This window comes from Falco punctatus (genome assembly GCF_963210335.1).
Source record: "Falco punctatus genome assembly, chromosome: 9".
NCBI lineage: Eukaryota > Metazoa > Chordata > Aves > Falconiformes > Falconidae > Falco > Falco punctatus.
The window spans coordinates 54,287,541-54,311,600 of NC_137589.1; the positions used below are offsets into that span (position 1 = coordinate 54,287,541).

The 24,060-nt window shown below is 40.2% G+C and overlaps 1 protein-coding gene across 4 annotated transcripts in view; it reads right to left on the bottom strand.

Annotated features, from left to right (window-relative positions):
* Positions 1-3,861: 3,861 nt before the first annotated feature.
* Positions 3,862-24,060, bottom strand: part of FNBP1 (formin binding protein 1) — a 106,559-nt gene continuing 86,360 nt past the window's right edge. For 2 of the 4 annotated variants that reach the window (XM_080402620.1, XM_080402621.1), the window contains 7 exons: positions 20,707-20,808; positions 13,419-13,528; positions 10,482-10,614; positions 9,250-9,371; positions 8,642-8,781; positions 8,071-8,229; positions 3,862-5,352 (listed from right to left, as the gene is read on the bottom strand). In XM_080402620.1, coding sequence (XP_080258746.1) covers positions 5,318-5,352; positions 8,071-8,229; positions 8,642-8,781; positions 9,250-9,371; positions 10,482-10,614; positions 13,419-13,528; positions 20,707-20,808 — 801 coding nt within the window. In that variant the 3' untranslated portion in view covers positions 3,862-5,317. Of the gene's footprint in view, positions 5,353-8,070; positions 8,230-8,641; positions 8,782-9,249; positions 9,372-10,481; positions 10,615-13,418; positions 13,529-17,442; positions 17,458-20,706; positions 20,809-24,060 lie in introns of all 4 variants that reach the window. The other 2 variants (XM_080402619.1, XM_080402622.1) reach the window with 2 other exon arrangements.

Sequence of the window (24,060 nt, forward strand, 5' to 3'; positions counted from 1 at the left end):
TGGATGACTTTCCTTTCATTGTTACAAGGTCACTATTTGCTTTCAAATGGAAGCACTTTATTTGGTTGAATTCTGTCTCCAGAAATGAATGGGCAACACCAGAACCTTTTACATTGGCAATGAAATCACAACACTGAGATGCCACCAAAATCTAGAGATCAGTGCTCAAACACACATACACACACATATACAAATAAAAAAGTGCTCAACATCATCATGTTAAAATAGAATTTGGCTTCTTTTAGGTCTTTTGACACTTCAGGCAGAAAAACAAAAGAACAGTATGCATCAAACTAAATGAAATTCTGAAAAATATTCAGCATTAAACACAACTTTGAGTATCAGTAAATACGTTTCTTCTCTATTTACATTGTTAAGAAAGGGCATTAGAGACTTTTGCTGGGGATAATGAGATTTTGTAGGATGCACAGTCCATGCTTCTGGGCAAGATTAGTAAATTCAAGCAGAGTTTTTATAAACCAGTCACACATTTAGACCTTCAGATTTTGCAAAAGGTAAATTCTACAAAAATTACTCGTTTGTTACCCTGAATAAAGGTAGCGGAATAAACACATGTATGCTACAATACATGACTGTTGCTGTTTTTTTTCTTGCAGTAAGTTTTAAGATCTGGGCTTTCAGGAACTAGTTGCCAAGTTTATAAAATCTCCATACATGGCCTTTTAATAAAACTTTTGAAGAAATCAGTCAACTAAAGCTAATGCTCCTTCTAAAGCACTATTTAGCAACACAGACATTGCCGTTGTCCAAATGTTCCACAGAGGCTGACAATAATATACTGTCCACCTACAGTAAATATATAAAAGCAAAACTTTTATCTAATTTGTACATAGATGGCATAACAGGTGAAAATGAATTCTTCTAGCTGCTGATCCAACAGTGCATTGGACAGAAGAATAAAAATACTGCAGCTAAAAATATTTAAAGATATTTTTGCACACCTGTTAACTGCTTAACCATTTAGATCCCCTGACAGATGGATGCAACAAAGCCTTTGTACAAATCTTTGTACAAAGCCACAGGTGACAACCGTGTGGATCACATTCTGCTATTGGAGGCTCGTGGACCTAAACAGTTAAGTGACCACAGCAGCAGCAATGAGAAGGATGGTAATTTAATCCATTATGACCCTTCTGACACCGCTAATACTGCAGCTCAACAGCCTCAGCGTTGGTATTGCCTGCTTCTCAATGCAGGCTCCTGAGCCACTTGAATTTGACTAAAAAAACATAAATCTTTTGCTGGTTGATGCATGCAGATACTAAGTACCATAATACAACAGCTACAGTACTACCTGTAGGACTGAGGGACTTTGTGCTGTTGAAAACAAAAGTTGGTATCTTGAGTGGAGAGAAAGGGACAGTGATGAGCACAACATGTAACCCAACTCAAAAGTTACTCCATCCCGAGCGGGCAAGGCCTAGGCAATCCCCAGGATGGAGAGTACATGACTCTTGCACACATTTCTATATGCTGAGCCTGCACAAAGCACAGCTGGCAGCAAAACACACAGGTTTGCAAACTAAACTTCAACTGACTCTTACGGGGCTCAAACCTGTACAAGATGACTGTAAAATCCTAGCAGTGGTACAGATTCAGGGGAAAGTAACAGGAAGTTTAGAAAGCAACTGACCCGTTCTTAGGCAGTTAAGGTCCAGATCATGTATTTGGAGATACTCTAGCTCTCTCTCCACTGCATGACATGATAGAAGGGCAGCATCACTTATCATGCTACTTCTGCTTCAAATAAAACCACATGGGAACAGGATGGTTGCAGTTCCTGTCTGACTTCTGGGTCGAGGTCCAGTCCGTGACCAGGTGTGAGAACAGAATAGACTGGTTTCTTCTTTTCTTTTCTCTTTCATTATTCAAAAAAATTCTGTTATTTAAACATTAACTGATGAGAACGCACAAGAGGTCATGCAAAAGGAGAAGGCAGGTCTGAAATGCTGAAAAACAAACCAACAAAAAGAAAACTGCAAAGAGATCAACAACAAGCCACAAAATATCATGACCCTCAGTAAGGTGGGCGCAGGCAAGGCAACAGGGCGAGCATGCAGACTGAAACAAGAGCAAAACGGAGGTCTTTGTGACGAGTAAAATGGGGCTTTCAAACCAAAATGCCATTGTCTGTGTTTGTGTGTGTCTGTGTGTGTGCGAGAAAGAGGAGGGGGAGAACAAGCAGGAAAACAAGCGTACATACGTGAGCTTGAAGGCTTTCAGGAAACGGCAAGGTCATAGGGATTTAATACTTGGAATAAGCATCAGCCTAGATTAAAAAAAAAAAAAAAAAGGCTGACAAGTATTGGTGACCTTTTCAGGAAAGCAGAATATCGAATAATGCATGTGGATCAAGTTTAGTATCTGCAAATTCAGAGCCCAGTCCAGCTGCTGTAACACTGTTCCCAGGGGAGGCTTCCCACACGTATACTCCTCCCTTCCAAGCCGTCTGATGAGACTGCTTGCAAGATTAGCACTAAAGGCACCACGTGAAATGCTGATGGACCAGTGCATACATTCAGATGGACTGAGGGGCAAGAGAGGACAGAAGACAGACCAGTACATGCTTGGGACTCCCTGGCTGCATCAAAGGGCAGCCAGCCGTTCTTTGACCAGTGTTGAGGAATTGCGGGGGGTGGGGTGGGGTGGGGAAAGTGTTGGTTATGTTTTATGGAGGCGCTGTGCCAAGCTGGCAGAAGAGTGGGAAAGGCTGGTAAATTAATCTGAGCCACAAATAGCATGCCATGAAAAAGAGCAAGCATCTGAATGATATTGGGACGGAATTTATATCTGAATTTTTCAAGTGGGAACTCCAGACAAGACTGGGAGTCTGGCTTTCCATGGATGTGTTTTAACTGCCTGCAGGGTAAACAGACCATTTTGTTTCTCCTTCTGTGACAAGCTCGCCCCGAGGTTCTTGCACCCGCACAAACACCTTTAGGAATCTAAAACATAAGAAAGACAAAAAGAAAGACACTGGATTAGAAAGAGGCTGGGGAAAACAGGGTCCCTTTAAGAGCAGCCCTGCCTGCAGGAGGTTAAAGGAAATACAGCATCCAAGCATCCACCAGGTTTCAAGAGGTTAAGGACAGCTCCTGAACTCAAACAGTAATCATTCACCCTCAGCCCACCCTTCCCGCCGTCACTGGGGTAGTGCTCTCCTCTGGGAGGACGATGCAAAACACAGGAGCAGGACCCTTCTCTGCTGCACTTAGAAAAAACAATCAGCTTTTTAATGTTCAATCTGCAAAGTACCACCGCATCTGTCGAAGTGACAGCTCCAGAAACCGTGCATGATACTGAACTACAACTGGAAGCTAGAATACAAAGAATTTTGCAGATGAATGCAGACTAGCTATCCTTTCCACAATAGGCTGCAAAGACCTTTCATTCTTAAGGGTCGTCCAGAAATAAATAGGTAAATGAAAGCAGTCTCAGGCTCTAAACCCATCCTTTGCCACATTCCTGTACCCACACACTTCTGGCAGAGGATGTTTTCTCTGTGGCCAAGTGAAGCTACAATCCAAAAGTGTGATCTGGCCAGAGAGTATTGTATCCAAGGGAATACAGGATAAATCCAAACTTCCCTCACATTCAAGAGAGCAGGGGAACGAACCTTCTGATCTCCTTTGCACCCACTTCCATAAGCGAAAAAAACCCTCCAAATGACAGCATGAAAAATTTTTCACAGAGCCACAACAAAATAATATTTTTCCTGAAAAGGAACTGCATTTGTACTCAGTGTAGGAAGCAAGTGAAAAGCAGCTCTGGGCCATTTGTCTTCCCTTAGTGAAGTTAAACCTCAATGAGTTGTCATTATAAAAAATAAACTCACAGGAATGTGAAAATATAATGTTTATTAGAGGAAGACACCATGGTACATCAAGCTATAAAGAAATTCCCAACAGATGACGATTCTTTAAAAAATAAGAATAGAAACAAAACCTCCACACTAGCCAGACTTTACAAACCTTAATGTAAAACAAGTTTCTATACAAGACCAACCAGATGCAGGCAGTTGAGTAACCAGAAACACTTATGAACATAAGAGGGACTGAGTAGTTATCAAAACAACAGCTAAGTTAAACAGAAGAACAGCCTATAAAACAATTTATATTTATACATATATAAAAGGATAAAAACAATTCAAATTAAGTAACTTTAGTTTTTAAGTTATGTTATATACAATTTTTTTTATGTTGGGAGAAATAATGGCAAGTATTTAACAAAACAATTTTAAAAAGCCACAGTCCAGTTTGTAATTACTGTTTCCTAAATAATTTGGCAAGCATTAAATAATCAGGTATATCCTAGATAAAAAGTGCATCAGCATGGTTAACTTTCATCTATTTATTTATGAGAGTCAAGGCTCTGCATAATGGTTACAGCAAACAACCAGCAGAGCAGAGCTGCAACACTGAGATTCACAGAGCTGCCTGTAAGGATTTATTTATATAACGGGAGGTGAGGAGGAAAACACCCACAGTGGCAAAGAAGCCAGAATGCCAGTAAGCCCAGGGCTCCCAAGCTTTTTTATCAGGAAGTTTAACTTCACAAAACAGCCCCTATTACTTGCATGTTACTCAAACAAACCACTCTGGTGGAAGAAAACATGGTATTTTTGTTGGGTGCAATTAAGTTTACATAAAGCTGGTGATTTCATGCAAGTTTTCATGTACCACACTATTTCACAAGATCCCTCGGTGGAAGACAGATTTGTTCCCAATAAGATTATGAGGTACCATATTCAATAAGACAATAGGGTCACGTCTTGAACAACAAGGCCCAACTAGTTCCTGTATTCAACAGCTGTCAGCACCAGATACCCGTCACATGCAGAAAAGCCCTGCAAGAAGCGACACCCATGTGTGCACAGAGAAGTATTCTTCCTCATCCCCTAGCAGTTAGAGGCTGGTGTAAGCCCCAAAACATGAGATTACACTCAGATCCAATTCTTAGCCTGCATGTTTTTGAGCATTTGTAATAGTTTCCTGTATGCATCACAAACAGAATGAACTGTGTGGCTCTGATTTCTATTAGGAAGGACAATAATGCTGTTTACAACTAAAGTGATACAGTTGGGCCAGTACTTTTCTTGGCAGTGATGCACACTTAAATTTCAAGAGGCAAACTTATACATGCATCAGCTGAGTGAACATTACCTAACAGAGTCTTTCATTGATGGAGATATGACATGTGCATTCATCTCTTCTAAAGAAAACCTTCTGAAACAGAGCTCTTAAAACAACTGTAGCAGCAAACCAGTAGAATAAAAGGTGAACAGGCCTATGCAAACCTACTCAGAGATTTTCTGAAGGGATTTGTACACATCTGGAAAAAAAAAAAAGCAAAACAAGATAGACATTACTGTTCTTTTTGTGATAGGGTCTGCTAACACCCTCTGACTGAAGCTACTGCTGTAAACTTCACAAACTGCCCTCACACAGGTATTTGCAGGAGTATGCAGACCTAGCTTGGCTCCCATGAAGACTAAATCAGGAGGGCGACTGCACCCTGTGACTTACCTGTCCTATTCATCTCGGGTTCAGCTCAGCAGCAGAGCCCTGACAATACAGGCGTCAGCACAGTGAAAAAGTTCGCCAGCTGCCCAGTGGCTTTTCACAAAGCATTTAGCAGTTGTGTTTCCCAGGCAGAGCTGCCTCCGGCTCATGGCACGGGCACTACTTGGGCAGGCAGGCACAGCCAAGCCAGAATTGATTCTGCTGGCTAAGGGTCACAGATGTACTCAGAGAATGCACAAGTGCTCCCACCCTTCATGCAACGAACCTTTAGAGGTACCAGTTGCTCAAGCTTCTTTCCAAAAAGAGGAAAGAACTACTGAAGCTTGTAAATGCTTTAGTATTTACAGTGTCATTTTCAGGAACATCATAATTTCTGTTTCAAGGACTGTATAAAGTCACTTCTACTAATACATTTAAAATCAAATGAGAAATTTGCAGCTCACAACAAAGTTTGTCTTCTAAATACAGCAGCACTTCCCCTAAATATTTATACTGCTACTGGGGCATTCTATGGAAAGTTCTCTTTTAGTTTTTCTTTTTAACCAAGTAATTCAGAAATAAGAGGTAAATATTATAGTTTCTTTACATTAGATATTCTCAGATACATTTGATTTTGTTCCTGAAGTCCAGAAAAATTAATTAATTAAACTTAAAATGATCTGAAAAATTTTGGTCGTTGCTACAGAGGTGGCTGCAACTGTATCAGCCTTCACTCCCAGAACACTCTGCATTTTTACCATCATTCAGCATCATCCTGTAACTTACATAATACCATTAACACACTCATACGATTTTCTGGCTGGTATTGCAGTGGTCCTGCAATAGTCTCTCCAGAAGGGTAAAGACAAACTTCTGCTAGTTCAATTAGCAGGACTGTGTCAGGGTTTCTCACCCCACCCAGAGATACACTTTGCTTCACTTCCCATCTGCCCTGCTGCTCTGCTCATGAACAGGTGATTTGCTCTAACGTTCCACTGATGTGAACCACGCTGTCTGAGGGCAGGAGAGCCATGCTTGTTACTTAAGACAGACTGAGATGCCACACTAGCTTAGCTGTTTCAAGCAGCCTACACTGCTGAACAACAAATTTTCTGGCAGAATAATAATGTTGCTTTCAACTACTGCCACACACAAAGGAGTCAACCTCCACAGGAGAACACCGGGTAACAGATGGGGCCTCCCATTCTGTGCTTTCTGCCTTGTTCTGAACATGAAGTAAGGAGAATCTATGACCCATGTTCCTTTTTGAAAGATTAATAAAAGTGGACAGAGGGGCTCAGCCTTTTGCACTCTTCTGCATCTCTACTGACCCTGTATTTGCCAACACTAACATAAAACTACCGTATTATGGCAAAATAAAACAACACTCCAGACTTTCATCTGCAGCAGACAAGGCACTGCACTGTTTAATACTGAATCCAAGACAGTGAACTGATCAAGTTATAGTGTTTGTTTACAGAGACAATCCTACTCCTCTCTTCCTACTGTCCATAAATTCCAGTGGGAATGGTTCAGTTTTCTTCTGAATTGGATGATGCAGCTTGCTTCACACCAAGAACTCTAAGACCTAGGAGACAACAATAATCTGAAAGATTAACTGACTGAAAAAACACAAATTATTTAACAGTGGACCTCAAAAACATCCTGATTTGAAACAGGACTAAAATATTTTGATTTCTTGGTGTATTACATTACCAGGTGTTCACAGTGCTAGCATATATTCTAGCCAGGATTGCCCTGTAGCGCTGCTTGCTTACACAATACACATACTTGTGAGGAGTTAAAGCAACAAAGAAACAGAAGATTGTGAAGTCTAAACTCTGAATGTCTCCATTGCTCTTGGAGCAGAAGATTAGACCATTAGTTATGGTCACCTGAAACAGCAAATACATCTTCTGAAATGTATCAAGGCGGGAAAGAATAAAGGATCTCTCAATGTTTTACCAATTTATCAAGAATCACAGAGTGCTGTGTAGAAAGGTTTTGGCAAGATCTCTCCTTCCCCTTCCAAACTAACTAACTGACTGACAACCATGCTTCAATCCAAAAGGTCCACCGAACACACTGGACTCTGAAAAGCCACCACACTGAGACACAAAACAGCAGCAAGTCTAAATATTTCCTATACAACATTCCACTGAATCCGTTTGGGACAAACAGCTGACTTGTGAGTGTGTCTGAAATGTCACCCGGATATCTGAGGAGAGCGTGTATTATCCCAACTGGCTTTGTGTTTCCTGCACTAAGTTGGATGTGCAATGGCAGTGACAGTTGAACAAACACTGCCTAGGAAAGGCTGTATTGCCCTTCTAGTTTTACAGTCTACCACATGATCCTTCTCTGATCAATAAAAAGCATGTTTTGCAGTACAGCAAGCCATATTAGTCCACATACGAAATAATGCACTTTGTGGCATTGTACAGACTTTTAAAAGGCTCTATCTGCAACACGGAGCAGTTTCAGGGTTGACTATGTTTGTGAAAGCAAATAAAGTAGTAATAATAGTATTAAATATAAGTCATAGCACCTTTGGCATTTTTGTCCAAATAGACTTCAACATACGATGTAGGGACATAGCCCTCCTCATCTTCGTTCCTTCGGATTCGTGTCCACCCATCACCTTTGTCTTCTTCTATTACATAGAGCATTTCTCCTTCTGCTACAGAAATTGTTCCTTCATTCTGACCTGAAAGACACAGTAACATGGACTTTAGGCTGTCCTGCACAATGGGAACCACAGATGCAGCAGGGGGTGCTCAGGGCATGCTCGGGACATGTGCTGATGCAACCTTTGCTGCATCGCTAGCAGCAAGAACAAGAGCATTGGATTCTGGTGACAACAGTGTGTACCCAAAGAACCAGATGAATGTGATCCTGACATAAGCATTTTGGTTCTTTTTCTTCCAGAGTCCTACACAGTAAGAGACAAACCACTGTCTTAGCGCCTCTCTCTACAAAACAGAATCATACCAGAGCCTCATTTGCCCTTCCTTTGTCTATTTAAGCACCGCAGGGGTTAAATGAAGGTTTCCCACTTGTCCTGGGCATATGAACCAAACAAAACAGTAAGCAAAGTAAGAGTAAACTTGGAGGGCTACCTTCAAATGTATAGAGCGCTTTACATGTTCCTATGGTGGGTAGTGGTTCTTCATCATCAAATTCATCATCAAAATCTGTTGCAGGTACTTTCATCTCAGTCTCCTGACTTTGCTCTTCTGTGTAACTGCCATCCGGGCTGCTCAAGAGAGGAAAATACACAGCAACTATAGCGACCAATCTCAGGAGCAAAGATAAAAACTTAGTTATCAGACACCTAAGGCAAGGTGAGCAACCGTAGCTGGAGCAACTTAGAAATTCCAAAGCATGCTCAAGAACTGGCTGTTACACCAGCAGCTGTCACAAAGTTACGGGTGAGACAAGTAATTTTTCCCATCAAAAGCTGTAAAAAATACATCTCACTCACCTTCACAGCAGTGAGCGTAGGGGTTATTATGCATTTCATCACATTCAGAAAAGTAGCTCTTAAAGCTGGTATCTCGCATATGCCAAAATGAGCACGCAAAACGTTTCATGGAGTGCCTACATTTACTGTGGTTACAGAATAAGTTTCTGAATGCTGCAGAGCTACACTCTTCCCAATTAATAAGCTAAGGAAAGTGGGTCCGGTTATTAGTCTGAACAGAACAGCTCCGTACAGATACTGTACCTCTCCCGGTCCTGCGCACAGCTGTTTACTGCTGAAGTGTTCTGGGCTTCATAGAGTCCACTCTGCCGCCGGGCCTGTTCATTCCGCATGGGTAATCTGCCCTCAACCTCAGCCAGCCAGCCCTACAAGGGGAAATCAGTCTCATGCATCTCTCATGTTCCGACTTGCAAGGGGATATATGTTGCTTTTACTTTGCTGTGTCATGTTTGACATTCAGACGACAGAACCAAAACCAGTTTGTAAACATGTTTAAATTTTCCTGTGTGTTGCAGCTGTCAGTGGAACAGATTCTGTACTTTAAGTGTATATCAAATCTACCAGTCTGGGGGGTGGGGTGGGGTTATAAATCACACTTACTGAAAATTTGATTAATTTGATTCTTTGTAGACACTAGGTGCTGAAAACACCATGACCCAAGACAAGCTGTTGAGATGCTGCTGCTCTAGTCACAATCAATTAAAAAGATGTGTGGCAGCTTGTAATAAGTGTCAGTAACACCACAAACACAGCAATCTTGGTGGCTGCTGAATGCAAGCGTACTAAAGCTGGGGAGAATGAAAGAGCCCATGATTTGCAAACGGGTAAGAAAGGAATGGATAGTAAAGCTAACAACTGTAAGAAACACCAAAAATTAATGGGCTGTATCTATCTATGTGCATAGTGTAACTTACAGAGTGAAGTTTTTTCTCAGTCCTGTAATTTTTCTTATGCAAATATAATGACTTCATGTATTCCAAATACTCCTTATGCTCTTGAGATTGTGTATCTCTAAGAAGCTTCCTGTTAATAGCAGACTATTCCTTAGAAGATATTTTAACTGAAGGCTTCTGTCTTGCCTTTAGATACCTATAAATGATACTCTGAATTTATGTTCCTCTGATTTTCCAAAGACATCTGTAACACGATGCTTCAAATTATTTAATTAATTAAGCACCAGAACCCCTCTGGGCAGTCCAGAGAGCACTATTATTTCCTCTTATCTTCCCCTTAGCACGATTTGTTTTCTGTGACAAACTAAACCAGCAGGACTATTGGCTGACAGTCACAAGAGATGATGCATATTTACGTTACACAGATAGGCTTGAAGATCTCAATTAATCCAAGTGCTTAAGTAGTACTTACCTATACATAGTAAGAAAAATGCATCAATACATCTCGAAAAAGCAATGAAGAATCTGCTCAGAACTGAGCATATGTTGAGCTACTTTTTGCTGAAATGTCTCTTCCCATACCTCAAACTTCTGAGCTTCTAATCGTAACTTTTCAATGTTCTGTCCAAGTTCTGCTAGTCTGTGGTCCACACTCGCAGCATCTCCCATCTGTGGGTTCTTGATGTACACATCTTTCATTTTCGTTAAGGCATCTCTGAAAGACAGAAGAAAAATTAAAAATGTGTTAGTGCAGCTGGGGGCAAATGCCTTTCTCTAAATGAAGGCAAACGAAAGGATAATAAACTGCCTCTTCTTTACTCTGTGGTTCAAGCCTAACCTGTTACAAAGGTAACAGAACATACATCCAGGCAGGGGTTTTTGCCCTGTATAGAACCAGCCATTAAAAAGTAACAGTAAAATCACTCACCAGAAGAACACTTACACTGTCAGAGATGGTGAGTGATGCCTTTACCTACAATATGACATGACAGAGACATTGTACACAAACCAAATTCTCCAAGCTCCTAGATTAAAAGGAGGTCCTTACTCTGCAGGCAGCTGATGGTTCCACACGTGAGCGAGGCTGGCAGGAGGAGCCTCACCAGTGGATCACGAGGCTACACAGGACACACGCTATGTCAGTACAAGCACACAACACATTTAGACCAAATGACTCAAGCTTGAAGAATCTTAGCAGAAAAAAGACTAAATTCTTGGACAGTGGCCTTTTGCAAGGCAAAAGGAGGAATTTGGTATTGACTTTTAGCCTGACATGTTCTTTTATTTAGTACTAAAATATCTATTTGCTAACCTGGGGCAGAGGGAATAAAATAAATTAAAAAATCATCTCAAAACCATTGCAACAAATAACAGCTTCAACTTTCTAGATGAATATCATCCTAGTTTTTGGGGCACAGACAAACAATTGCATCATTATTATCCATCATGGGCTGAAATCCAGTTGAGAAACTGGGACAAAGAGCTGGACATGCATCTACTAATAATAAAACTGGAGTGCTAACCACAAATTCTCACCCTGCCTGTTGCAGTTTGTCTTTTGCAACCCAAACAATTTGTAAGAATTTACTGCACACTGCTTAAAATGAAGCTAAATCCAGATGGTTTGAGTTTGTCACAGTGCAGTGACAGATGGACCTCAGGCCACATAACACGACCCTGCATCCTACCAAGTTATACAGCATTTTTACTAGGCTTTCTGAGGGCTGTGTTTCGTATCAACCCAGATGCCAAAGGCCTATGGTTTCAGAGATGTGAATTTTAAGGCCTGCTATGATGAATGTGGTACCGTAAGGCCAAGATTAATGTATGTGCCTTCACAAGCTCCCTTAGGAAAGCCTGCGGCGCTCTCACTGACAGCAGTGTTGCTGCCTTTGACCTGAGGCAAGTTGAGGCTGAACTTACAGAAAAAAAGTTATCTGCATGATGATGAACATTTCAGAGCTTAGAGAAGGGTGGACTTAGGAGCTGGTCTCCTGTATTACTGGCAGAGCTATCCAGCTTTTCTCTAGCCAATAGCTGTGGGGAGGAAAGGTTAATTAATCCCATGACTCAAGTTAACACTCTCTGTATTTTAGAATTTCCCACCAAACTCTTGACAATTGCAATCCTGTGCCTGCCTTTGCTTTGTGTGTATAGAAAAAGGGGGGGAAAGTGTGGGTGGCAAGGAAGTGGGACTGTTCTGTGGTTGAAAGCCCTAAGGGACAATATTGCAAACATATGAGTCACGATTATTACTATTTTTTTAACTCTTACTTAACGCTGGTGCTAGTTCCTCAATCATACACTATCTTTATTTAAAATAACTTCATTCTGCTCTGATTTTATATCTGATTTTAATATTGGGTTACCTCAGAATCAACACAGAGCAGAAAGGAAAATGTGTACAGAGACAAATGTAAGTTACCACAGAGGAAAAAAACAAAGCAATGAGGAATCATGTAACCACATGCAGTTTTCCTTTTCTATTCATGATATAAAATATAAAGGACATTGGGTTAGCAGACAAAATAAACAGATTCTTCAAAGCAAGCTGGCAGAAAACATAGGCACATCTGTACAAATGCAAACCAGTATTTAGGGATAACTAGTACTCGAGAGGTTAAGTCTTGAAATCATTCAAGGAAGAAAAGTTCTGTCTCTTGCAAACATAACATGCTGAATCTTTAGTACAACTGCAGAACATGAACAAACACAAAGCAACAAATACAGGCTGCCAGAATCAATAAAAAGTGTGCAACTAAAATAGCCTTATTCTCAACCAGAATGATAAATGCAGCCTTGTAGAAAAAGCGTCCCTGCTTCCAGGAAATAAGCTACAGATCAGAGTCTTAAGATATAAACCATTCAATCAGCACGTTTGATGATGTTGTCGTGCTCATAATAGCCTCTCCTGTTGGACTCTATCCATGCCCATCACACAGTAATAGGTGCTCTGCTTAATGTTGAGAGGTCTGTGATTGTACCTTTGACTGAGGCTGTATTTACATTCCGTTCTTTCCTAAAAAACATCCTCAGGAACAGCTCACACCAAGAAACAAACTTAGCGTATCTAACAGTATCCTTTGTCTGGCTCACAATTAAAATGCTACTCTGCTGCGAAAGCCCAAGAAAGCAGTTCCAGAAAGAAGGAAAAACCGTCTTCAGTGCTACATTTGTATCATTCCCACCCTTATACCAGGATCGATCTTCTCACAATTCCAAAGGCAGGATATGCATTACACTGAGATGGGAGAATAGAATAAAGAGAAAGCCAGCTTTTGCCCCAGCTCTGACATACATCAGCCAAAATGAAATAACTGATCTCAGAATCTGAGCTGCATAGAGCCTTGACTCTCTCAGGTGGTTTTAGCCATTTGAAAACTCAGGTGGTTCTTTTCTTGGAACAGCACATTAAACAAACCTAGAACCTTATTCTAATTTACTCTTTCTTATATTCTAGTTGTTTCTTTTCTATATGAGACTACCTACTTCATTTTTCATTGGAGAGATTTCACATACCTTTGATCCATCTCCTTCTGAATGTCTTTGTTTAGTTCATCGACTTTTTGCTGAAGTTTCTTTCTTCTTTGCTCAGGTGGGAGATGGCTGAAGTCTTCTGGCCCTGCTCCCTGCACAGAGTGGAATGGAGGAGGGGAAATCAGGAAAAGTAAAAATAAAATCAGAGCCTGAAAGAATCCTTCAGGACTGCATTTTGAAAACAGCTCACAAAAATCTGTGCAAAATCACAATGGTCTGAAGCATTGTTATCATTCATACTGAGATTTACCACTCCCTGAATGGTTAGGAATCTGGACGGCTCAGAAATAATCCCAAGACCACATTCTGCTTCTATACCGCATGATCACCAACTAAAGAATTCCAGAATTCAACAGCAAAGCTGAGAAACTACATTTATCCACAGTTACCAGATTTTATTTAAAAGAGTTCCATTCTCATGGAAAGCTAATCTTTCCTGCCTTCCTCTACTCTGCTACAGACAACATCCCCATAAAAGCAGTTGCTAGCTTTTACTCCTGTATCACAGTTGCACTTCTCAAGTACACTACTAACTGCTGGCTTGCTCTGCACAGCCCGAGTGTTGGTCCAACACAGCTAAGGTATGTCAAGGCCCTCCTGAACACACCAAGCTAACAAAAGTAATTCCTCTGGGATTCCGCAATTTAAAAACATGCTGCTTACTTTCCAGGACCCACACTCCATGGAAAAGCCTCTTATTTTTTCCTCTCATTTGTACTGGCATTAAAAAAATCAGAAATTATATAAATCAATCTGAAATCATAACCAAAGAAAAAAACCTCTGAAGACCACAGTGGTTACCTTTGAAATTCTACTTGAAATTGATTCTGTTCAAAAGCCCCTTTTCTGCCATCAAACTGCTATGGCTCTTCTTGATTGCATCAATTTGATACAGAAGACAGATGACACATAAAATACAACCATACTATTTTCTTCAAAGTACCACCTATTTTTGTCTTGCAAGAAGGCAAGGATAGTTCAGGTGAGCTATACTGAACACACATCAATACGAATCAGTTGCACCATAAGGGAATGAGGTACTTGTACATAATCTTGAATTTGTACAGGTTTTTCTTGCTTTGATTTCAGCTCATTAAATGTCCCATTTCTAAGGGGGAATACTGGCCTATGGGAGAAAGAAGGGTAAAACCCATGAAGCTGAGAAACCAAATTCAATGGACCATCAGCTTATTGAATCTTGTGAGCAGAGCTATGACATTAATCTTAATCAAATGCCAAATCTCTCTCTCAGAGGAGTGTGATTTAGTGGACGCGCTGCCACAAAAGTTGCCCATTAGACCCTTTCAACTCTGCACTGAATGTGCTCCGAGATACTGTGGTCCTTCTGCCACTGCAGAACTAGCTGTTTAGAAAGAAAGTGTGTGGGTGTCAGAGGGATGGAGGACAACTACAGACAGATCATCTTCTCCTCTGGTCAAGAGATTTCAAAACGCCAGAACAGGTCTCATGAAATTGCTGCCATATCGATTTTCAGTAGAAGATGGCATATGTGTCTAGCTAAGCCTGGATCATTTGTGTAATAATACATTTAAAGCTCCTTTCATGAGACAACGAGAAAGCAAATTTAAGACAAATGAAAGAAACTACTAAGGAAGTTACACTGATTCTGAAACTTTAACCACATGAAGTCCAAGCAGTGCTTACATTAGTTGTGCATAGTACAGGAGAGATCTGTTTTAATTCATTATTTAATGATAACATTTCACTTGATAGTAACTCCCACATCACATTAAACACAAGAGGGATTGAATACATTTTACAGATAATCTATACACTAAAGCTGATATATCTTTTTAAGGCAAAACAGCTTGAAGTAGCTTTAAATAAACAAGCAGTTACAAGAAAGACTGTAACATTCTTCTCAACTCTAAGCAGAAGGACAGATATGCTTAAGAATACGCCCAGTTATACAGTAACGAAATGCAATAGATGTAGTCAAACAAAATTTGAAAAGCATCTGCTTTTTGATTCTTCAGCTTCATTCAAAAGCTCTAGGCTGGATTAAATTCAGTATCTTTGTTCACAATGCTTCAGACCAAAGCATTAGTGTTGCACAGAAATGCATGCCTGAGACTAGGAGGTGATCTCACTCAGGACTTTATTCCATGCTCAGTAATTTGCCATCATAACAGAAGCTACACAGTTCCTCCTCCAAAAGGAAGAGCCAAGGACCAATTTTTGCACATGCTGGGCACACTTCATGCTCTCAAGCAAAAGCACATCTGGCCTATCTCTCAAGTAGTGAACACTGCCTAAATTTTTAGAAATGCTTCAACAGTGAGGTGGGGGTGAAATCTGTGCTATTTTTGATGTACTATATGATAGGACCAGCAGAGCCAGTGCTCACTACATTTCCTTAATAAAGACATTGGGATTTAGGATGCAAATTGTCCTGAGATGAAGGACTGTGAAAAAAGAGGCAGTTATAACCAGTTGCTGTGCTGAAGCTACATATGGGGAGAGAACAAAGTTTAATCAGCCCCAGTTTTGCCTCCTGTCCGGCTAGGATGTGAGAGGAAGTTACAAACAAGCTGATTTCCTCTGCCTGGGGTACATATGGGCCTCAGCGCTCTCTGCACATCTTTACGATTTATGCAATTCTTGGGGAGAGGCCAGGTCAGCCATTTATTTCAGGAGGATTTATTCTTACATACAGAGGCTTAGCTCAGCTACACAACACACTACCATTGTGACCAGGAAAACAACAAACAGAAATCTCTGGTATAAATGTGCTGGAGTATCAGGACAGTGGCTCGGAACAAGGAACAAGGTTTGCAAGTAAGCCAGACACTTCCATCATTCCTCTGACCTACCACAGGTCTTCAGTGAGAAGTAATACTGCTAATGGAACCCAAGCAAGTCACTGTGTTGACAAGAGCAGCAGCAGGACCTGAAACCTCCAGAGCTACATGGTCTATGCACTTCCTACAAATAAGATGCTATGAACAAAACAGGTCCACAATGACACATCCAAGAACAGCACATGTAGGGGAAAGAGAGCATCTAAAGGCACTAAGCGGTGAAGAAGAAAATTTGCAAGCTAATGCAGTTAAGGCACTACTGCAGATCTTCTGAAGCACTCCAAAACTGCAATCAGTCACGTGCAGCTCTTGCATGCTTGCGTGAAGTGGGTCAGCAAACCAGTCACGTTCTCCTTGTGACTGGACTCTCAAAGGGCAAAGGAATTTAGACAAGCTGTCAGGAACCTATCAAGGTGTGGAGTATCTCAAGTAATACAGTACCTTGTGTATTACGCTCAGAACATAATTTGCTTTCTCAAATATGTTCACCCCTTCTCTTTCCAACTCAGTAAACATATCATCTTACCGTATTTCAAGAAACCTTCCCAGCTGCATCCAAGATAGAATTTAGGATTCATATATATATGTGTATCTTTTCATTTGTGAATTCAAGTCAGACTGAGTTAACCTTGTTGGTTATGGTTTACAGAATTTAATTAATACCATTATTAGTTATTCTTCAAGGACTACACAGGGCTATAAAATGTAGCTGGTAATTATGCAGATTTCCAGTAATATCTGGACACAGAAAGCAAATTTTGCAGCTCTGTTACACAAAAAAGGCAAACATTTCTCTCTGGAAAAAGTCCAGCAAGCACAGAGATTTTTTGTTGTTGTTGTTGTTGCTGTTTGAATGTTTTAATGTAGATTTACACAGTAGCAGAATTACTTGATACTGTTTTTCTACATTTTCATAGCCCTAGATTATAAAAGTGGAAACTAAACTATTTATTGGAGTTAATTTTTAGCATCTTATTAGAAAGACTGAATTCTGATCACCTCTATTAGACTCCAGACCTGTGTATTCAGAGTTATCTGATAAATTTCAAAAAAAGCAAACACAAAGAAGAAACAAATTTAACAGTTAATTTCAGCGTCATGTCATGTGTGGCACAGTGCACGTTAACACACACACAGAAAATTGTGATTAAAACACAGGACAGGCATGCTGTAAATGTGCTTACCAGCTTGAGAGAAAGCTTCATGGAAAAATTGGAGAGATACAGGGTGGGGGGAGAAAGAGAAAAAACAACAGTGCATCAGTAGAAGAGGAACGTTTTCAGACTGATGTTACAATAAAATGACACATAATCCCCTTGCTGTTGGAAGGCAAAATGGGTAACACTAACAGATCTGTGCAAAAGTTCACAAGGTGGGCCAGCGTTATAAGTCAGCTGCCGTTTCCTCACAGAAACAGAAATGGAGAAGCATCATATCTCTACACGTGTCCTTTACCACTGCAGGTGAACATCTTGCCTGGATTGCCTTATTTAGAGAAGCTACAACAACAGTTACTTTTCTCATTACAGTAATATCTCTGAAGAGGGAAAAAAATCAGGACTTGCAAACGTTGCAGGTCACTTCAGATCAAAAATGTGCTGAAATGCAGTCACAACCATCAGCAACTTTATGCAAGCGCTTAAGAGAAGGGGGGGTAACAGCTAGCCAAGACTCAGTGAAGAGGTAAAGTATGGCATTTAGCCTCCAGCAGCAAAAAGCACAATGGGATCTCCTGAAATTCCCTAGCTCTTGAGCCTACGTCCAAAGGACAACATCCTTGAAACGCAAAAAAACCTGTTGATTGCGTACAGTGCTGCCCAGTCACACATAGTCATTTCATGTTCTTGAACAATTCAAACCCAAATGCTCAGTCTCAGACATACTTTGGCTATACAGTCACAAAAGGTCAGGACCAAGAAGGAGGGAAACAAACAAACCAACCTATTCTCTTTACACCAGATTGATTCTATGACAGTGTGGTAAGACATTATCCAAGCTCTTTCTATGATATACATGATCTAATCCTTCAAAAGTTACCACATTTCCTTGTACAGAGCCAAAACATTATCTTTAGTTACTCTGGGAAAGTAAGGCTAAAAATCAGTGGTTTTTTTCAAGAGCCTACAGAGTAGCATGTAGCAGCAGATGCCTCTGCCCTGCATCGTTTGTACACACAGCTCTCAGCAGCGCTGGGGGGCCTCAGAAATTGTCAGGTGAACAAATGTGCCCAGCAGCTGACCACCAAAATTATCAAAGCCTCCTCCAGTGTTGCAAGACGTTACAACAGCTGCAATTCAGAAGGTTCTCCAAGAGACAGGGAGACTAACAGTGTTTTTCTCTTCTGTGTCAGGGAGCACAAGATAGCTGCTGGTCAAGACATAAAGCCAGAATTAAAGCGAGAATCAAAATTACACCCAACCTTCTCCTCCAGCAGTCTGCACTGTGCCTGTCCTACCAGCTCTTTGGGGACAGTTGTGAGATGCTCCAACTATGCAAGAAACTTCTAAGTGCATATGTACACATGCTCGGTATTAAAGCCAGTTGAAATGAACTTGGAAAACACCTCTCACTCCAGGCAATGGTCTGTACTGTCAGACTTCTGAACTTCTTTCCATTCCCAAGTTCTCTGCTGTTTTACTACCAACAGATCCTGGGTATGGTGCACTTAAACAGATACTCCATTTTTAGCAAAAACACAGTTCATTAGGATTGGATTTAAAATAAATAAAGGTGGCTCCACACCTATGATGTTTTTCACAGCACGATTTAAAGAAATACTCATTTTTCAAAAATAACGATTACCATTAGTTAACCAGAATTTGTACAGCAACACATGCCAACCATTTAAGGAAAATATATGGCTTTGAAATAAACAGTGAAATGCTTCATTCGAACTGATGCATTCAACGGCAATGCAACAGTTAAACTTCCTTCTGAAGTTTAGTCCATTAGGAAGTAAACACATGATAATAGTCACAGTGCAATGAAGAAATTCACTCTCTCAGCTATGAGGCCATTAAAAAAAAGGCAAACAAACCCAATCCATTTGAGAGAATAAACATACAGGAAGGAAAAAGAATGATCTAAAATGTGCTGCTGAGGAAATTCAGCACAGGCAGCTTTTGTTTGCATAATTGCTTTAGCACTCCTGTGAACTTTAGCATAGACATGACAAGCACAAACTGAGATCCTTGTACATATATACAGACAAGACTCATGGCGCAGAATAAATATTTACCTATGAAGCACTCTATAAAAGGCACAAATGTACGCTACATGCGCTAGTTGCTAAACACTACTTACTCTAAAGGAACTATACTACTGCAAAGAACCATCTGCATCAAGACTATTCTTTTACTGTAAATTCAGCAAATTTGAAAAGTATCATAGACACTGTATGCCGAATTCTTATGCTGTTAAGTATGACAAAACCAGAGAACTTATTAATAGCATTATCAAATAGTGCATCAGGGATTGTTATAATCAGTACAAATCACAAAGCAGATCATAGACTGGAAACAATGAAATGCTGAAATAAGTCATATTCAGTTTTCCATTTCTGCGATGTGTTGATAATTTTACATGGCAGCAATTCAGTTTCTATAAACAAATATAAGCAGACTGAAAATAAATCTGCACTAAACACTAAATAACTACTTTTGCCCATTCTGTTGGGTTTGCAAAGCTAGAAACGTGCTTATAGCACCTGCAAGAACAGGGACACTTTCCCCCCGAATGATGAAATAAGTTATATTTCTTCAAAACAAGCAAATCTGTTTCGAGCTGTAGACTTGTTTTAAGTAAGTCTAGCTTAGTCTTGCAGGGAAAAAATGAAGAGGCTAAGAGCCACAAGCTTCAATAACACATGAGAGAGCATGAAAGCCAGCAAGTCCATGTGTTATTGGACAGTCACCGACACTAACCTCACTTACAGAAGAGAGGGTTGAAATAAATCACTGGACTTCCATACAACCAGGAGGGTAATTTTACTTCTTAGTGGTCCTGTAACAATCTCCCCATACTCTGCTTTATCAAGGTATCAGATTTAGAGGTCATATATCTCGATTCCATGAACTATCATCATTACAGAGTGTTCAGGGAAGTTTCCAAAAGCTCTAGGGAGTGCTCCACAACCACAGCACAGAATGTGTCACTGCACTGCTGTAAATCATGATGCTCAGGACTGCATTCATAAAATAATTCAGAATAAATGCATGGAACCTGTTTGTAGTACTTACACTGAATTTCACAGGTCCAACTACCTTAATTGTGCCAATTTCAGCATTTCCAAGACAGAGACATATCTTTCCTGCACATAACAGTGAGCTGCAACTTGCATCCCACCAAATTTTCCTTTTATCTTTTACAAAGCACATTTCCACAGCACACACTAATGGCATTGTAAGTGGGGTTAGCGACTGTGCAGCAACGGTATGGGCTGATCACACCATACGTGGACTTACAACATATTCCCTAGCCTCAATGGCACACGTGGGTGTCCCTAAAGTCCTCTTCATGAGTTCTTTGTGAATATACAAAGACTGTGTCTGCTGGTGAGTCAGCAAGAGAAAACACACATCTGTTACACTGGAATGAGCATTGTACCTCTGTTTACTGCTTCTACAGCAAAAGACAGCTTGGCATTTAAATAGCCTTTAAGTGCAAAGTGGAAGCTCCCTAGAAACTGGGTGAATATTAAGTGCATTCCCACAAAAATCAGAAAATATCAGATTTTTAAATGGTAACTTAAACACACAAGGTCAAGAAACATCTCTCTCTGTACTAGAATAAACCAGTTTTAATGACCCCACCCGCCAAAAAAATCCTGGCCTTGGCACAAATATATACACTTGTGCTAGAAAAACAAGTATTCCCAGGGCAGGGAATAGAGCAGGTACAAGAAGGGGTGGCTTGCCGTTTCTGCATGCTGACAGAACAAAGCACTGACCACTCAGGCAGACCAACAGTTAAGTGTCAAAGAGAGAAGACTGCACAGTGTGTCACAGAGGCAAAATGGGAAGGTAAGGGAAAACATTAGCTGCTACAACAGAAATACAATTACATTTTAGTGAAGCCAACAACTTTCATTAAAAAGGAAACCACAAAAGCTCCTCCACAAGCCTTACGTTCGAACCATCTGGAGGCTGGAACTTGGATAACAACTGTAGTATCTCCGTCCCAGCTCCCAGACCCATCCTCTCTGCTTAATCACAACGCAGTCTCCAAAGTAAGAGAGAAGAGGAAAAACCCCACAGTGCAATGCAGAGTAATTCAAAGGTGTAAGTTCTACCCCTGGATTTTGTTAGTTCAGAAGTATTGCGCTTCAAATAAAGGTGCTGATGTTATTGCTGCTATAGCAATAAAATAAAAGAACATAAAATTAGTTATCTACTAGCAGCATACCAATTTTTCTTTGTCCTCAAAATGGAATTGGAAAAAGCAGAGCAAGCATAAATGAAATTATGACTTATGTAAGTGGTTCCTCAGTTTTTGTACTCTTGGCTTCAAATCAACTCTGTCTCCTTAGGGAAGCTGAAGTGTTATAATACTTTTATACTGCCTTTGTAAAGAGTTATTAGAAACAACACTAAAAAACTGGGGTTTTTTTGAAGAAAACCAACCAACCAAAAACAACTCCCCACAAAACTCCCCCCCCCCTTCTAGTTCTGATCCTTGATAAGTGCTGTAACACTTCTATGGTATTGTCTATAATGGACATTTCTGCTGTTGAGGTTTGAAGAAAGAAGCTTTGAGGAAAACACAAAACTATGATTAGAAAACCATAGACACCAGCAAGAATCGGTACCCAATTTTTATTATTTTTTTTGAACAGACAAGGATTTCATATTGGCAGCAACCACTGATACTGGTATTGGTGCCTCTATATTCAACTTGCATCTGTTGTAAGTTCTTCAGGCATCTGCTTCAAGATTCATTGCATTTTTGATTTGGAAGCAAAATTAAAACCAGACTGGGCACAGGACATATCATTACTAATTATATAATTCATTTCAACAGTCACCAGTGATTTTTTTTTACTTTAGTTTTGTAACTTTTCTTTTAAAATGCAACAGAAGATGCTAAGCAGAAATTTTATATAAGGAAATCATAAAACATACTGCCTCTCCAGACACGTTCTGCTCCCAAAGATTTCATGGAGGAATTGTATGGGAATCCATTCACTCATCATTTGTTTCAAGGATCAATTAAAATGTGCAGTTCTGCTGCTGGTATTTATCTTGTTAAGGTCTTGGTATCTACTGGACTTGTTCACATTGAGTTCCTTTTTCTTCACTTATTCCTTAGTAAGTGCAAAAAAGGAGTACGATCCAGTTTCCTCTGAAATAAACAAATTGTTACCCTGGCTTTGTAGGATTTAAGAGCTCAGTTTATCAACAAAGCCAGGAAGACCTCCTTGACAATTCAGTTGAATACTGTAAAATAATACTCAAAATGCCTTGTGGTCACCTTTACTGCAAGGTGTCTGGCTGGAGTAGAATTTTGCCTGTGAACAAAACCAGCAGTGCGGAGACAATACTCAGAGCAAATAAAATTACTCTGTGTCCAAAGCCAAGGACCCATTACATTGTGCTGTCCTGCTGGCTCCCTGCATGACCTTTCCAAAAGTTGCTTCACTAATGTACTTCTGTACAGATCAAATGTTCTTCTGTCAATGCAGTCTCCCTCTATATCCTCCTGATTTCTTTAGTGACATCACAATTTGGTATTTGTAACATTACCGCTCATGCTCCTGAGCAAAATTCAGATGCTTTTGGATTTGACAGGGTGGATGGAAAAGAAACGATAAAAGGAAATCTTATAGAACTTAATATGGTAAAAGCAGAATTAACAGTATTGTCTAGCTATACTGAATATAAAGGGGGCCATATCAACCACATCAGCTGAAACAAATCCCAACCATTCATTTTTCTTCTGATAAACGAACAGGACTTGGGGGTGGTTCTTGATTTTTTTTTTGCCTGGTTAGAATTCCTTTATTTCTGAAGGTCATATGGCATTTTCATGATCTTCTAGTCTGACCATTTGTATAACACAAATCACATTTCATAGGTCCTTGGTGAACTTGACAAGTTTCCAAATCAGACTGAGCAAGCTGCCTGAACTTTGCAGCCTCTCCTACTCCAGATCTGTAGATGAACCAAGTGGCCTGAATTTGCCCCTCTGGAAAAAAGAGACAATGATCTGAACACTGGCCTCCGACTCCACAGGTTGAATCGGGCAGGAAAAGTATTTACATACAAACATCCTAGTAGCTAACAAGGGAAGGAAACAAAATAGAAAGAGAACATAGTGAGAGGATTAAACAAAGATGTAGCAATAGCCTTTCCTTGCACATTTTCAATGAATGTGTCAGCCGAAATTAGAGGGATGCCACAGAAGACTACAGGAAACTGTTCTCATTATTTCACCTTTCACACAAACCACTTAAACCCAGTATGGTACCCAGAATTTGTAAGACTCACTTGGACTTCTCAGATAGTTAATAAATAAAACAATGGCCTTCCTTCAAGAAATATTAAAAGCAGTTAGTTATAATTGCTTATATGGCCAAATACTACGTAAGAATTTGTACATTTGAAATACAAACTTGTGAAGTGCCCATGGAACTACAAGCTAGTATTTTAAACCAAGTCAGAAATGTTCAGCACTATCTTCAACGATCTGTTCCATGAATGGCACTACTGAAGCACTAGATTGCAACACAAACTCCTACCTCCAGCAGTGCCTTACTCCCCAAAGTGTCTCAGCGCTACCCCAATATGAAGACAACTGCTGGATGC